We start from the raw sequence: 16,322 nt of genomic DNA, 5'->3' as shown, positions 1-16,322 counted from the left end.
GCTTTACTTCAAAAATTACCTTTAGGCCTTCCGCACACGGAGCAACTGTTTTGCAACTCGAATTGCAAAACAGTTGCTCCATGCTCCAACAGCTGTAATGGTAATGGTGTCAATACAATTTTGTTGCTTTTAACGTGATTTTTTTACTTCTGAGAAGAGATAATTGTTTTTTGTGCACTTCTAATGGTCAAATTCAGTTTAGATATGCTTTGTTAAATTCTCACAAATTGCAAGTCGTAAAACTGTTATAAAAAAATCATAAAATATAAATGCTAGATATCCGAGCGTTTCCACTACGACGGCGATTTTAAAAGTCTGGAAACTGAAGTTTGGATCACCCTTTATAGCTGTGAACATGTAATAAAAGCAATCCAGTATTACTCGTAATATGTATACTTACTAACTGAACCCCCTTCCATAATGTTATACGTAACGACAAACTAGACAAAAAAATCGAACAAAGGGTATCTCACGCTAAACGGAAACGAAGTCTCATAATCAATTCATCGTAGTAGCGCTATTCATATGCAAAATTCAAGATGTAAAGCAGTAATATAAATGTATAACAGAGGAGGGGGAATCAGAACAAAGAGAATTGGATTTAAATACATAATCGTGATATACTGATATAAAAATAGCATTCTTCAAGAAAAATGTTTACTTTTGCCGTTAAAACAGAAGCTACCGACAACTTCAAAGTTTTCACTTTTACACTGTAGATTTAGACGTCTACTAAAAGCTTCCGTAATATTTTAAATGTTTTATATATAAACTGCTATTTTTTAAATATATCCTAAACTTTACAATTGGAGGCGCAGCGCCTAAGATTTGAATAATATACTATTCAATTTATATTACATTTACATTTTATTTTTTTATTGAAAATCCCTGTTACTATAAGTTTATTTTGTATATATTTGATAATCGGTTTGTTTGATGACATATTTATTTGATTCAAATAAAGCGACGCAAATGATTTAGCTGAACAATAATAAATTGAATATTTTTCTATAAATTATGTATTTTATTATATAAAAAATACAGATATTAAATTAGAGATTAAAATAATTAATGCAGTAAATTGTATTTAAATACGATAGACTGATTGAATTAATAATAAAAAAAAGTAAAAATAAATAAGATTGATTTTATTGGAAGAATGTGTAACGATTGTCATCGTTTGGATATGCTCAATAATATGTTTGTTATTCTTCGCAAGCACGAAAAAAACAACATTTAACCTGCGGTGTGATGTCGGACTGTTTGTGTTAGCGTTCGTCTCCGACAAATCATCATGCTTTAACGTGTTTTTAATCGATTAAAATGTAAATTGTGTGTGTTTGTACGCGCACGCCCTACTGTGCTTCGCGAACTTGACACAATGTCAATGACAGTTGTCAAAATATCAGCCAGTTTGACGTTACTCGCGATCTGAACCCTTGTGCTGCTCGATTCGCATTAATTATGGACTCTCCGTCTACTACGCCACCCAAAAATGAACAACCGCCTCCGCCTGGGGTTAAGTCGCCTATGGAATTTACTGACATTATGGTATTTTTATATATGCAAGTTTTCATACTTCCCTTATCATACAATTGTTTGACTTTGTGAGGTAACCTTAGACTTACGTCATACTTAAATCGATATGAATCATGTGTATGTAGTTATTACAAGAAAATGTTTCTATTATACATAACCCTTTCATTCTCACATTAAAACTAGAGAAGAAGAAAAATTTCAATGTGTTCAAATGTATGGATTTAAAATTTAAATACAAAACAGATATATTATTTAGAAATAAAATATAAGTATAGATTGTAGTAATATATGTATATAGAATACGGCAGGTGAGAAAGAAGTACCCAAGAAAATCCGTTTCTTTTATCGTCTTCTTGGATACAAAAACTATATTTAAAAAAAAAAGTATTTGATTTTTTGCTCTTTCTACAGAAGCGCTTGTCGCCGGTATCGTAAAAATTAATTTTATTAAATTGAATACTTCTGTTAAAATATCTCTTAGTTTATTTTTAATAATCACATTAAATGGAATTCCGGTGACCTGCACACACCTGCCCGATTATTGTTGTGGGAAGCCGGCAGCTCCCACTTGCGAGACATGAAGGCCAAAAGGCCGGAGAAATAGACATTCAAAAGGTCAACCGCATGAACGGTTGATGATAGGCAACCGTAAACACGAGCACGAGTAACAGCTGAAGGCCAATTCAATTAATGGCGAACATATATCGACTGCGCAAGACAGCTGGCCAGCCAGCCCGCCCGCACTGCAGTCAGCTTTAGTCACTCCCTCGATATGGTTGTCTGTAGCAGATTTTCTGAGCGTTTCATAATTACGTAATTTAAAAAAATGATTAAATGAGAAAAATATTTCATTTTTAGAATCGTTTAAGCCACTGATGTCCGAGTGATAAACTCTTTTTTTTTTAAATCTCCTATCATAATGAGTTTTCTTATCTCCTGTATATATCACAAGCTGTGAAATTCATATCTCACATTTGTAAGGCATACATATTTATATTGAATGCAATTTAAAAAAAATTCTAATTTTGTCTTAAGTGATTCACCATTTCATTTGATATATGTGTGTCATATATACATAAAAACTACTAAATGTGAAGAATCAAATACAATTTCATCCCTTTCCACTTTATCATCTTCGTGAATTATTTCGTCGACAATCTCATTAGGATTAAATTCTATTTTGATTTACTTCTACGTAAAGTTTGGAGTATTTTATCAATAATTATATTTTCTATATCACCTTCAGCCAATTATTCTAAATCCGAAACATCTCCATTTTCTATAAAGGCAAATATCATCAGCCGCTAGACTATCAAGCCTTTAGTAAACTGAAAAATAATAAAAACTAATATTACGTTCGGCATACTTTCAAAAAAATTGTCTACGATTGTACACATAACCTATATTTAGGAGTAAGGCTAATTAAAAGCAATATAATCAATATATATACATTTGAAAACATAAGCTTAGTAAATATTTTATATATAAATGATTACATTAGCACTATAAATAAATACAATGTTGTCATGGCGGGAATAATTATGAATTTTTCATCACATTAGTGTTATGTTTACGCAGAGGTTTAAAAATATCTAAACCGTCAAAACATTAATGTGCAAAGTTGGTGTGTACAATTGTACACATAATGAACGAAAGGGTTAAATCAAAGACGATATGACACTATTCTAAATAACTACAAACATATAGATTTGTTGTTAGCATCGGCTCATTTGTTTTAAATTATTTATTTGATTTTAATTATAAATTTATTTATTTATTTAAATTTATTAAATAAAATTTATATACTTATAAAAATTTTAGATATGTTAAATATACCGGAAAATATTTTTATTTTTAAATAAAACATCTATTGTAGTTTTTATTATAATTTCAACATTCTTTCTGTTAACTTTTAACTCTTTCACCGCGGAAGGCTGCTATAGAAGTCATCAATAAAATCACCAGTAATCTCATTGGGCACCTAACGGTGCTATAAACCTTTGAGCCTAATAATATATGGTATAATTTAAGGCTGTAAATCACTTGAATTTATTGAAGCATATATTTAAAAAAATATGTGCATATTAACAAATTTCGAAATGGCACAAAAAATATCAGCCGCGGTGAAAGGGTTAACCTATACCTCTTATACTATTCAAATGCTTCAAATTTAAATATGTAAGTAGTGACGTTTTAACACTTTGGCTGCCATACGACGCACCGATTGTCGTACGTATTTCTGAATGAATGCGCCATACGACGGGCGGTCGTCATAATATACTTATTCAACTAAAAATTATCATGGCCCTATATTTATTTGTATTGTATGTTAATGCTGGGCTAATGTGAATGCTTTTGAAGTAGAATACGACAGCTGGTCGTCGTAATGGCCTTTTATATATTGAAAAATTTGTTCATTGCAAATGTTTTCAGTAGTAAAAAAAATTAAAAATAATAAAATGATGCAGAACGGTTTTAATTTTTTTTTATATAATTACTCAAATGTAAGTAAATAATATAAAACATTTAAGTAGTTTTATCAAAATATAAATAAAAAAAGTAGCTAATGAATATAAAGATGATATATATATATTAAAACAATTAGCACACATTGCTGATTTTTCCGGACAATGTAAACAATATGTTGATATATATATTTAAATGACTATATTTATTTAATTAAAAATTTTATATTAAATCATGTATTCAAAATTTTTATAAAATAATAAATGACTTATTTACTCCAGATTTTCGAGCAATTAATGTACGCACGGCAGTCAAAGTGTTAAAAATGTTCCATCAATCTGTGTACTTGTATCTTTTATTTTCTATATATATATAATCATTTATTGTAATTCATAAGTAAAAATAAATCTTCATAAAAAAACTCAATGATCAATTTCAGGTATCGTCTTCAATTCCAAAATCAATATTAGGCGCAGAGCAAGCAAAAAAAAGGTTGCAAGCGTTTTGTATTCAAAAAAAACAAAAACTTGAACCCCAAGATTTAAAAGGTATCAACATTATTATTTTATGCCATCACTAATCAATTTAACTTGATTTTTTTTTCTTATAGTTTTAAATAAAATTAAGGAAAATAAGACAAATACATTAAAATCGTCCTCTCTGGATAACGACAAATCTAAAGCTGGCACTTCAAAAAAATCTTCAAGTAATATGCTTTTTAAGTTATTTATCATTATAAAATTTTTTTATAATAAATTATATTATAAATAGAAATGAACGAGTATGAAAGAAGCAAATTGATTTTATCAAACATAATGGAGTTCAAAGAAGAAGAAGAAAGGAAACTGGCTCTTATTAGATTGGGAGTTCCTCTCGGATTAGTCCCTGGTGGAGTGATCGGTCTTAAACAGCAATCGATGCCTACGAAGGCTATGCCTCCTATACAAAAATTATTGAGTAAGAACTTTTTGATCATATTTAATTTTATATTATATACGATAGATATAGGATTGATAATGATTATGTGCAGATCCTAAAGATGTGGAGAGAATCATCAGTCAAGCCGCCAAAGGCGATGGAGATTTTAATTTCAAAGTTTCGATAAACGAACTGACTAAACCGGGTAATAAAAAAGACAATTTGAGGCACATCGGTTCTAACAATAGCCGTAACCATAGCAGGAACGATAGAGATAGAAGGAATAATAGACAGATGGATCGTCACCAGAGATATGATAGCAAAAGAGACAGAAACGATAGAGATAGGCGCCGAAACAGAAACGATTCTCATTCTTCTAGATATAGGGATTATAATAAGAGTAAGGAGAGAAAAAAATCTGACTCTAAAGACATGAAAGATACCGGTAATAAACCTACCGTTAAATATTTAGATTTGGGGAAAAAATCTAAAGTTGGAGAATACGTGATTGCTTCTCTGTACGGCTCGGGCAACGTTAATCAAATGCATCAAATCAAAGACGAAGAGAAGAAAGATACAAATAGCATTAAGACTTTCGATAAATCTGAAATTGTAGCACAGGCAGAAGTCGATTGTGAAGCAAAAGATAAGGTAGATGATGATGAAAATGTTTTTGATATTGAAAATGAGGAAGCAACATCTTCAATAGAAGTAGTTAAAGAAGTCGATATTGTGCAAGATTCAAACAAATTTATAAGAAATTCGTTTGTGCCGATTTTTTCTTATGAAGATACTACAATTAAGTCTTGCAGCGAAGAAGATATCAACGAGTTTATCTTAGAGGATCCTGCAATTGAAGCTGTATCAAAAGCGACTGTGGATAATAATTTAGCTGTTATCAGTGATGAGTTTACTGACTTGTATAGTCCGAATGTTGGATCGAGTAATGGCGAAGACGACGAACGCAGCCAAACTCCGATCATAAACGAAATGTCGTTTGTTGAGAAAGAAGTTGAAGAACCTGTGCCTGATTTAGTCTGTGATATGGAAGAGAATTCAGAAGAGTTTTATACTGAGCCTGAGAATAAAAACCAGATTGTAGCTGAGGATAAAACCGAAGAAGTTTCTACTTTGTGGACTGATATTTCACAAATATGCAATCCAAATATGCATTTTTCTTCCGAGTGTTACAGGTATTTTTTATGTGTTACGGTGAATATATAATTTATTGTATCATTCTAATGAATTCGTTGCTTTTATTGTACTTATAGGCAAACGTTCAATCAACCAATAATTAATTATTGTGAAAATCTGAATAATTGTGATTGTCATGAAGCAAAGCGAAAGAACATGGAAAAGCTTTCAAGTAACGTAGATAAGATTAAAGATCAACTATTAGTTTCAGATGTGTAAGTTAATATTGGATTCTATTTTTTTATTATTATATTATATATATTATAACATCTTGATTTTTATTATAGATATGATTCTGAGATATCATCTTCGAAAGGATGGTATCCGAAGACGAGCGATGTTTTTAAAACATTTTCTGTAGACTCGTTATCAAATTGGGAATCAGACGATTCTGAAACACATGAAGTACAACCAAATACGAAATCAAACGTAGATAATTTACAGAAAATTATGGAAAGTAAATTTGACTTGAAAGATACGTCCAATACAGAATCTGATAATTTTTCAAATTTAAAGAAGTTCACAAATGAAGACGCGCCGATAGATGCCGATGATTTACCAAAGTACATGGCCAAGAAATTTACATTGGAAGATTCCCCCAAGATGGATACTGACAAACTCCCGATATTTGCAAACAAATTTTTACTGGAAGTTGCTGATAATTTACCAAAGATTGAGGCTAAAGAATGTATATTTGAAGAAAACTCCAAAATGGATGTAATAGTAGACGAGAAAGAGACGCTCTACGATAAAATCGAATTACCATTCAACATTCCTAACAATCTTGTACAATCTCCGATAATAAATGTATCCACCGTTGCAACGTTGGATTCCGAATACGAAAAGTTCATGGAGGCAGTGTGGCCAGAAATATCCGAGAGTAAAATGGATCAAGATCAAGATAGATCGCAGGAGTCGTTCGCCGAAAGTCAAATTTCAAAGTCAGTCAGTGAAATATCCGACGATCACGTAACAAAGAGTAACTCGGTGCAGATGGAAGAGGATGATTTCTGTATCTCGGTAACTTGTAAAAATGAACTTCCGGTTATGTCGGATGAACCGAATGTTAATAAACAAGACGATGGCGTTACTCAGAATTTAAGTAAAGTTAACGAAGAGCATTGGAGCGGCGATAGTAATATGGATGATGATAAAAAGCCAAAGAAGCAAATAATCTGCGTTAGGTTTGTATGCTTGTGATTATACATATGTGTAATAGATATTATGTCTATTTTATACTATAAAACTTTTAGCCCGAAGCCTGAGCAGAAACGTAAAGGTCATGCCAAAATTAGTTCTAGACGTAAAAAAGGAAAGCATAAGAAGTCCAAAGTTAAGAGCGATTCCGGTAGTTCTTCCAGTGATGATTCTAAGGCTGAATCGAGTAGCAGTAGCAGCAGTTCTACTGATAGTTCTAGTGATGATTCGTCTCATTCGAGCAAGAGTTCGTCGTCGAGCAGCAGTGATTTGTCTAGTTTTAGCGATCTTTTCAGTACGGATAGTTCAGATGCGTCGTCCGACGAGAGCGATTCTTCAAACAGCAAGAAAAAGAAAAAGAAGAAACAATTAAAGAAGGTAACTATTTTGCATCAATTGAATTATATTAAGCAACTAACTTTTTTTCGTGCTGCAGAAATATCGGAGGTTATCGAAATCGAAGCAGAAAAAACTAAGATTGATAGCAAAAGCTAAAGAACTAGCAAGAAAGATGAAGTTAAAAAAGAAAAAAAAGAAGCTCAAAGCCAAATTAGCGAAAGACAAAAGCACAAGTTCTGAAATAACTGATAAAAAAGAACAAAGTCAAGGTGATTTTTTTATATTTTTATTATATTATTATGCTATGTATTATTATTAATATTATTATTTTATGCAGAAAAATCTTCAGACAGTAAGAAAAAAAAGAGAAAATTATCCGACGACGGTAAAATATCTAAGAAGAACAAAAAGAAGAAATATTCCAATTCCGACGAAAGCTCAGACAGTTCGTCAAAGAGTTATGATTCGCAAAGTGAAAAACGGAAGACCAAGAAACGTAAGAATATTAAATGCAGCAACGACACCGATAACGAAATTGACAAAGCCAAAAAGATGAAGTTAGAATCTTCAGATCTTCAGATAAAGACTGAAGAATCGCTGGATGTAGACACTTTGAAGAACATAAAGAGAGAGAAGGTGTCAGACGAAGAAGAAATTCAGCATAAGAGTGTGCAAATTTCAAAAGTAACGCGAGCGCCGTACAGACAGCAAATAATCAACGCTAGTGAATTACAAAGCGACTTCCTATCGGTGAATAAATATCAAGAAGTAATTTCAGCGCCCGTGAAAACCGAAAGTCCGACTCGTGTGAATTTCAGCGATATGTTTAATAAATGTGCATCGGAAACGAATCGGTATAACAGTCTTTACGACGATGAAGATGACGTTGGGAATAAAACTGAAGATAGTAGAATCAATAGTGAATTTAATAACAATAGCAATGGTCATGCTGAACAAACTTATGTGAACGAAGAAGAAAATATACCATTTATTGATGAAGTACGTATATATTGCAGCTTTTTTTATTTATTCAAACTTGTATTTAAATTGTTAATTGTGTCATCAGGAAATGCCTAGACCTATAGAGAAAATAGAGTGTCATTGGAGACCTGAACCATCTAAATCGATCTCAGATAGAAAAGCTTCGAGATGGGGTATGAAAATCATTCTATATTTATTTGTAAGCAGTCAGTACCACACAACTAGAGTTCTCAATCGAATACTCAAATAATCAATTATTCGAATTATTCGCCCGATTTTCAACTACAGTCGACCCCCCTATAGGGTAAAGATTGGGACTTCGTTATAGGATATAGGAATACTACGTTATAGGGAACTAGGCACCCATACAAAATTTGAGGTTAGGTTCTTTCAACTGTATTTTATGAATTTAACGAAATCAGCAAATCAAACGTTTTTCCATTTTTATGTATTAAATGACCTTGTATTTTGATTATAAACAAAAGCACCTGCCCTATGTTTTTATTGCAACTAAAATAAATAGTTTTATTATAAAAAATTAGAATGGTTGAAACCCCCTGAAAAGTGTATACATAATGCATTAAAAAAACGTGTACGTTGATTTGCTTGATCATAATTTTTTCCATAGCTACACAAAAAAAAATATTTTCTTACTATATTGTGATGAATATCCCTGGAATATTACAGTGCGGCGGCGTTTCCCTTATCACAGAATACATCTAGCGAAGTCAAGGGAGAAACAGTAACAAAGACTACGCTATATGAGGGAACGCTATCGCTACCGTATATGAATATTCGAATAATTGATCAAATATTCGTTTATATTGCTCTTTTATTTTGTTTCGAAATGAGAGATAACGAGACGCTTCTTCTCAACAAAAAAATGCTTTTGTGAATAGATTGTTTATCGGCTGTATCTACTATGACCGTAATTCGTAGAATTCGTTCGTTGAACAAAACAAAACATTGGATAGGCATACCCTTAATTATCGTTTAATGCTTGTCTTAAAAACAGATGTGCGTCACAAATTTTTGTAAAGTTCGTGTTATGTTTTTGTATTTATTGTTTCAAGACACAAATATTTTATTTCAAATAATTCGATTGCTGTTAATTTATTCCCAGTGATTTAATTAAAACAATATAGCCAGTTTTTTGGCTTCTCTTCAGTAATGCGTAAATATGCTAACTGTATGTTTTTATTTTTAATAAATATAATTTCTTCCAGATGATACAAACAAGGACGATTCAGTTTCGTGTCACATTAACAATTCGTCTTTGATAGAAGTTCCCATCCAGTCTGAAATCAAGTCATACAATATTCAAGCTATAACCGACTCAGATAATGTCGTCTATAAGATACCGACCATTTCGTCGAGAAGTGACGAGCAAAACTACGGTGATATAGAAAGTTATAATGATTACGACGTTTACAGTAAGCATGATGAAATTGAACAAGAAACATTTAAGGAAGTTAATACCACACCGTCGAGAAAAATATCATTGGATGACCGGATCAATATGGTTCTCCAATTTCCCGGTATTTTTAACTTTACGCAAAAATCATTTATTTATTTTTTATTATTATTATTTGTTAATTAGTGGTTTTTTGAGTTTTTCTTGTTACGATTTTGGTTTTTTTGGTGTGCTAAAAGTTTATATGTGAGATTCTTTCTCTTTCTATATTCATGCGTTATGATTGTCTCGTGTTTTCAGGTGACATTTTGAACAATTCAATCGATAGGAATAATGGCAGTGCTAAAACCCCGAAAATGGATGTGACTCCCGATAAGGGAATACTTGTGTAAGTGCCATTGTTATATATGTACAAATACATTGATAATGCAGATTATGTATTTATAAAATATTTCCCTTGATTTGGACTGCTTAGATTTAAAAAAATATTCTTAAACCCTTTGTTGTTGAACTAAATATCATTATATTTAATAATAAAAAATGTATGTTAAATTCTCAGTATCATTTTTCTCCATATTGAATAACGCATATTTGCGTCGTTGGCTCTTAACGATAGTTTTATATAGTCGAGTCATCGGCCTGTGAAGTGTTAACTTACAATTTTGTCGACAATAAATTGCAAGTAAAGCTCTGCACTGCACTTTTCATTTAAAGTTTCTGCTTTAAACGTTAAGAATTATATTTTGGGATATCAATGTAGATATGATTCGATTGCATAAATTATTTCTAACGAATGTGTTTATAGTGGGGGAAACAAAGTCCCTAGATCTGATCCTCGGATCAATAGAGCAAAACGTGTGAGCTTTGCTGATGGATTCCTACCTGGACAAGATTCCGACTGCGAAAATGACATAAATGTTGTTCAGCAAATGGTAATGCTACTATCTTATATTTTTTTAATATTCGAAACATACGTCTTAATATATTTTTTTTAATAGAATACGTCAATATCTGCAAATGGTACTATGAAGAAAAAGAAGAAACATAAAACATCCGGTGGTCATGCGTATCCCTGTCCTGACTCTTGGCCTGATTATCATACTAAATGGGATAAACTTCCTCCGCCGCCGCCGCCTCCGGGAAGTCCACCTCCTGATCTTTGCGGTCTGTATAAATTAGAATCAATCAATCAATCAATCATGGAATCAATATTTTTGAATTATATTTCGAAATTACAGAAAAGATAACTAATGTGCCTCACTTCAGCATCAACATCAACACTCCTCCGTTACAGACCTTGCTACCGAATTTGGTTGAAAATTTGTTGGTGTCTTGAAAGTGTTTGTGTTTAAGTGTTAAATGACAATTTATAAATTGTAAATATATAAATTCATTATAATATTAAAAAAATGTTACAGTTGTGTTATAGTCTATAATGAAACTCAAATTGTTAGTGCAATATTGTACAAATGCACTCTTAGATAAATATGTTCTAAACTATTGCGTATTTTACAATACGTAAAGTATTTTTTAATAAAAATAAACTGAGTGTTTCGTATGTATTGAGTGTATGTAATTGTTCGAAATCAGAAATACGGTTAGTTACAAAAACTACGTAACATATAATGCATCGTGTGAAAATGAGTAATTAGTATAATTCTCAATAGTAGAATGATATATAAATCAATGTAATGTTATGTTTTTATCTCAAAAAATGTGATTATTTTTTAACATAAAATAAACTATTGTAAATAAATACGATTTTTTTATTATTTAACTCATAATCTTCGAATTTAGGTATAAAACAAAATTTTACCATAGAAAATGATTAAATGATTTGCTTTATTGCAATATATAATATATTGAAGACATTTTTTATTCTGTGCTGATTTAGATTTAGCTGTAGAAAATAAAAATAAAACAAGGATATGGAGAAAGATTTTATATTTTATATCATATTTTGATCAAGTGAAAAAGTTGTTACATATCTTAACTTTCTGTCTTCATTTTTGTTGAGAGAATTTTGTGGGAGATTTATTCTTGAAACTCGCACTAATTACTTTGATCAACAGTGATTATTTATCAATAAGAATAAACTAGGTAGTACTAGTACGATAACACAAAGGCTCTCGTTACGACTAAAACTAAAGGGTTCTCCGGTGCATTGAATGAATATTTCTTTGTTACGAAACGGTCACGGGAAACAATATATCACCGGAAGACAAATAGCACCGTAAGGCCACAATATTCCCGTTACATGATTCAATCTCAGAGATATCCATCAAGCAAATGGCATTTTCTAAAGGCGTATACTTATTTCGTTGTTCTAAGAAGCTGCAAGATTGTGATTGGTCAGCAAGCTTTGCAAGCCTGAATACATAAGGCTCCAGCAGACACTCGAAGAGACTAGCCGATTCCCCCCACCTGTGACTCCAAAACACGATCATCGCAGTAAGAGGAACTGCCTCCAGAACTGTCACTGTCGCCTACAAGACCCCTGAGAATCTTCCACGGACATCATCCCTACGACAGCTTCTCCACCACTGCTTGTAGAGAACGATACATCATAGTAGCCGCAATATATGTATGTAAAATAATCTAATAAAATGCTCACTAGTTTCCAATTGCTTCTTATTGGCTGCGAAGTCACACACCCCAAAGAGTTAGATACCAGAATTTTTTAATAATAATAAAATTTTAACTTATCTTTATATAATATATATTGTGGTTATTTAAGAATATATTATTAGCCCATCATAATAATTACATTACTCTTACCTGAGTTTTATTTCTTCTCTCATCGTTCTTCACCTGAAAAAGTGAATTTTCGTTCGTTCTGTCCATCTGGCATTTAATTAGAGCTTGAAAATATCGACTCGTGACTTGTAAGTGGACAATTTGCCGTGATTCAGTAGACAAAGCCACGTGCAAAAAGATTTTTTACATTTTGCTATTTAGCACCATATATTTATAAACGTTTATTCGATTTTTTATGTAGTTCAGTAGGTTTAAGATATATCACAAGCAGGAAGCCAACTTTTCGCCGCCCAAAAATACTCATATTTCATGTAGGATAGGGCGAACAAATATATTAATTTTAAAACGTATTATTTGTAAAAATAAATCAGTTTATTTTTTAAATATTTTCATATACATATAATATGAAATAAAAAAATAATTCATTTATCTTTTTTTAAATACTATACAAGTAAACAAAAAATAATAATATAACTATGTTTTAAAAAACACTGTTTTAGTAACGCGAATACGTCAATTAGTTCTGATAAATCAAAATTATCTGATAACTTGTGTTCAATGGTTGTTAGTGACTATTTAAGTTTTTCTGAGACATTGTAAATCGGTTTTGAAAAATTTCTTTCGCCAGTCGCAACGGAAACTGGCAGTGTTAAAAAAATTCAAAGTGCAGTGCTAAAGTGCTTGTGAAACTTGTGATATTTTGTAATATTTGTAAAGGATTGTTCGATGACGAGGAATCGAGGAAAATTTCCTGGTAAGACAGTATTTCATTAAATAACCGGATACCATCTATATTTTTATTGACATGTTTGTTTTGTATGACTGGAATTGTACATCTAGCTCCATACAATATTTTTTCAAGGTAGCATTATCCATTTCTTTAAAATTATATTAAAAACTACAAAAAAGATTCACTTTCATTTGCTAATTCAAACTTTTGATTAAGGGAATTGCTCGTGTGATCTAAAAGTGTAAAATAAAAATTTATCTTAAATTGTTGCTTAGGATCTGGATTAGAATTTGATTTGGTTTCGTAGAAAATTGACGTGGCTTTTTATTTTGGCGAATTATATGAAATTCAGGCTGTTTTAATTTTCTCAGTCTCTGTGAATATATTGAAAAATTCATCATTTATTTTTTGCATTATATAAATTTGGAGATTTGTTAATGCATTGAAGCATTCGGCTAAGGTTATATTTGGGTTTTGAACCATTTTACTAACAATATCTACTCTTAAAAGCAAATCGTGCAAAATAATTAGAGAACATATAAATTTGAAAGAAGATATCTTTTGCTCTAACGAATGAGCCATATTTTTTGGTTTTACATCTCGGATAGGATCATTGGTTAATTCTATTAAACTGTTAATTATGTTTTTTTGATTATGACGTAAGGGTCTTATACAATAGCTTTAATTCTGCTTAGCTATCTTGCATCCCTGACTTTTAAGAGTTAAATTTGAAATATGTCTATCGATATCTGAAAGCAGAAAAAACTCCTGAATAATTACGAAAAAATCAAATATTTCCCCGCTACTATTTTCTGCATTACTAACAACTAAATTAAAAGTATGAGCATTAAAAATAACAAAGAGTGCTCTTGGATTTATGTCTAATATGCATTTTTGAAGGTCAATATTTTTACCTCGCATATTAGATCCATTGTCTTAACCCTGACCTCTAATATTTTGAACATCTAATTCATAAATTGCCAATTTTTCTAATAGAAAATCATATAAAAAAAATCACGTATGGCGACATGTTTATTTGAAGTATTTATACCTACACACCTCACAATAAATGTGATTTGCTCTATATGACTTACTTCTGGTTCACAGTCAAGTACAGTAGACCCCCCAATAACACGGTAAATCAGGAACGTGCTATTTGGGTGTCTGTTACTTTATATGGTGAGGATATCTCACCACACGTGGCTGATTCGTACGTATTGAAAAAAATTGTATGAGTATTTTCTAGTACCCGCACCCAAACAGCAGGTCCCCAATTTTCCGTGTTATTGGGAGGGGGTGGGGGCTACTGTATAATGGAAAAATATGTAGACGATTTTATAACCTGCATTATTCAATTTTCAACACATGCAGCTAATAAATAAACTATTTCATTTTGGAAATATTTTCCAAGTAAATTCTCAGTCTATGGCTCTTAGAAAATTTTGCGTCCTGGCAACATTACTTCGTAGCAAAAATGTTGCAATGTACTATAATTATCACAATACATTTTTAATCCAATATCTATGATTATAAATACATTTTATTATTTTAAATTCATTAGGTGTTAGAATGATCGGTAAAAATTATTTTTTATTTAAGTTAATTACATAGTCTATTATTTAATAAACCAAATATTTTGATTTATATTTGAAGGAAAATTTATAATATAACATATTTAGCCGCCCAGCAAAAATACTGATATTTTATTTTAATCTATTAGCGTAATAAGAAATCATATGTCTGCATTGTACCAATGTTGCTAACTTATGTACATAGTTGTGAAAAGTATGCTATATATTATCATCAGAATGGTTTCAGCAAAAACTAGAAAAAAAACTATAACTTTACTCGTTATTGTCTAGCATGTTTATAACGACCTTTATTAAAATCTTTTTTCTTTGTACATTTTGTTACATGCGTTAAAATATATTTTTCATAGCTACCAATTTTTGACAAAAGTTCTTCGCTTCTTAAAAATAATTTGATAAATAAAATTCCGTTTCTTAATAAATAAAATCCGGGCATGCCACTCTTACAATTGTATTGTGTAAGTATTATCGCTTTAACTGACTCTTCATTAAGTTATACCGTTCCTTGGTCCATTGAGAGATCATCAGCGAAAAAACCCTCTCAATGTTTGCATTATGAGCAGGAATACAAAAATAAAATTGACAAATTTTCAATAATTTCCACAAGTAATCAATATTGATATAGTATTTAAAAATACCGTCCATTGTTCATGCAGCCAATAATGTTCGAAAAACTTAATCTATTTCTCTTCAGATTTGAAAAATGACACCGGGCTGCAAAATTGGTCGCACAGTTTCACGTCATCAACGATAACACCTCTTTTTTGCGAGAACTTAATACAATGAATCAAATCTTCATATTTGTATTTATTGTATTCTTTAAGTAGCGTCCATTCAAAACACTTACAGTTATTGGGTCCATTTTGTCAAGTATTCAAGATATGTTTTATAAACAAATTGAAATTCGTCATAGATGTTCTGCTCTTCTTCCTTCAAACTATTTAGTTCAAGAACAAGCTACTTCACTTTCAAGGGCATAAATTAGTCTATATTTCTGTTTCACAGCATCCGCAATATTGATTTTAATATGTTCACGATTTACAGTACTGAATCGACTAATATACATATGTGTGATCGCGAATAAACTTACAAATATGGATTTTCAAATAGTTTCTTCATTATATAAGGCAGCTGGTCTTGTTACTTCTATACTAAATAAATAGGAAATGACGACAACAACATTATTGCATAAATTTTA

At 31.1% G+C, this 16,322-nt stretch overlaps 1 protein-coding gene across 2 annotated transcripts; it reads left to right on the top strand.

Annotated features, from left to right (window-relative positions):
• The first annotated feature begins 1,207 nt into the window (after nucleotides 1-1,207).
• Nucleotides 1,208-11,804, top strand: LOC148232675 (uncharacterized). Of its 2 annotated transcripts, none has more exons than XM_088189151.1 (16): nucleotides 1,208-1,551; nucleotides 4,445-4,553; nucleotides 4,616-4,711; nucleotides 4,777-4,962; nucleotides 5,036-6,116; nucleotides 6,195-6,332; nucleotides 6,405-7,301; nucleotides 7,371-7,692; nucleotides 7,751-7,922; nucleotides 7,991-8,652; nucleotides 8,720-8,807; nucleotides 9,861-10,067; nucleotides 10,349-10,436; nucleotides 10,854-10,980; nucleotides 11,047-11,212; nucleotides 11,287-11,804. In XM_088189151.1, the coding sequence occupies exons 1-16, from the start codon at nucleotides 1,465-1,467 to the stop codon at nucleotides 11,382-11,384; spliced, it is 4,524 nt and encodes a 1,507-aa protein (XP_088045277.1). In that variant the 5' UTR covers nucleotides 1,208-1,464; the 3' UTR covers nucleotides 11,385-11,804. The 2 variants fall into 2 exon arrangements, with proteins under 2 accessions (XP_088045277.1, XP_088045276.1); XM_088189150.1 differs by having other exon boundaries at nucleotides 9,861-10,172.
• Nucleotides 11,805-16,322: the final 4,518 nt, after the last annotated feature.

This window comes from Plectrocnemia conspersa, unplaced genomic scaffold, assembly GCF_051122295.1.
Source record: "Plectrocnemia conspersa isolate PC_06_02 unplaced genomic scaffold, ASM5112229v1 ptg000008l, whole genome shotgun sequence".
NCBI lineage: Eukaryota > Metazoa > Arthropoda > Insecta > Trichoptera > Polycentropodidae > Plectrocnemia > Plectrocnemia conspersa.
This window is presented reverse-complemented; position numbering and strand designations above follow the sequence as displayed.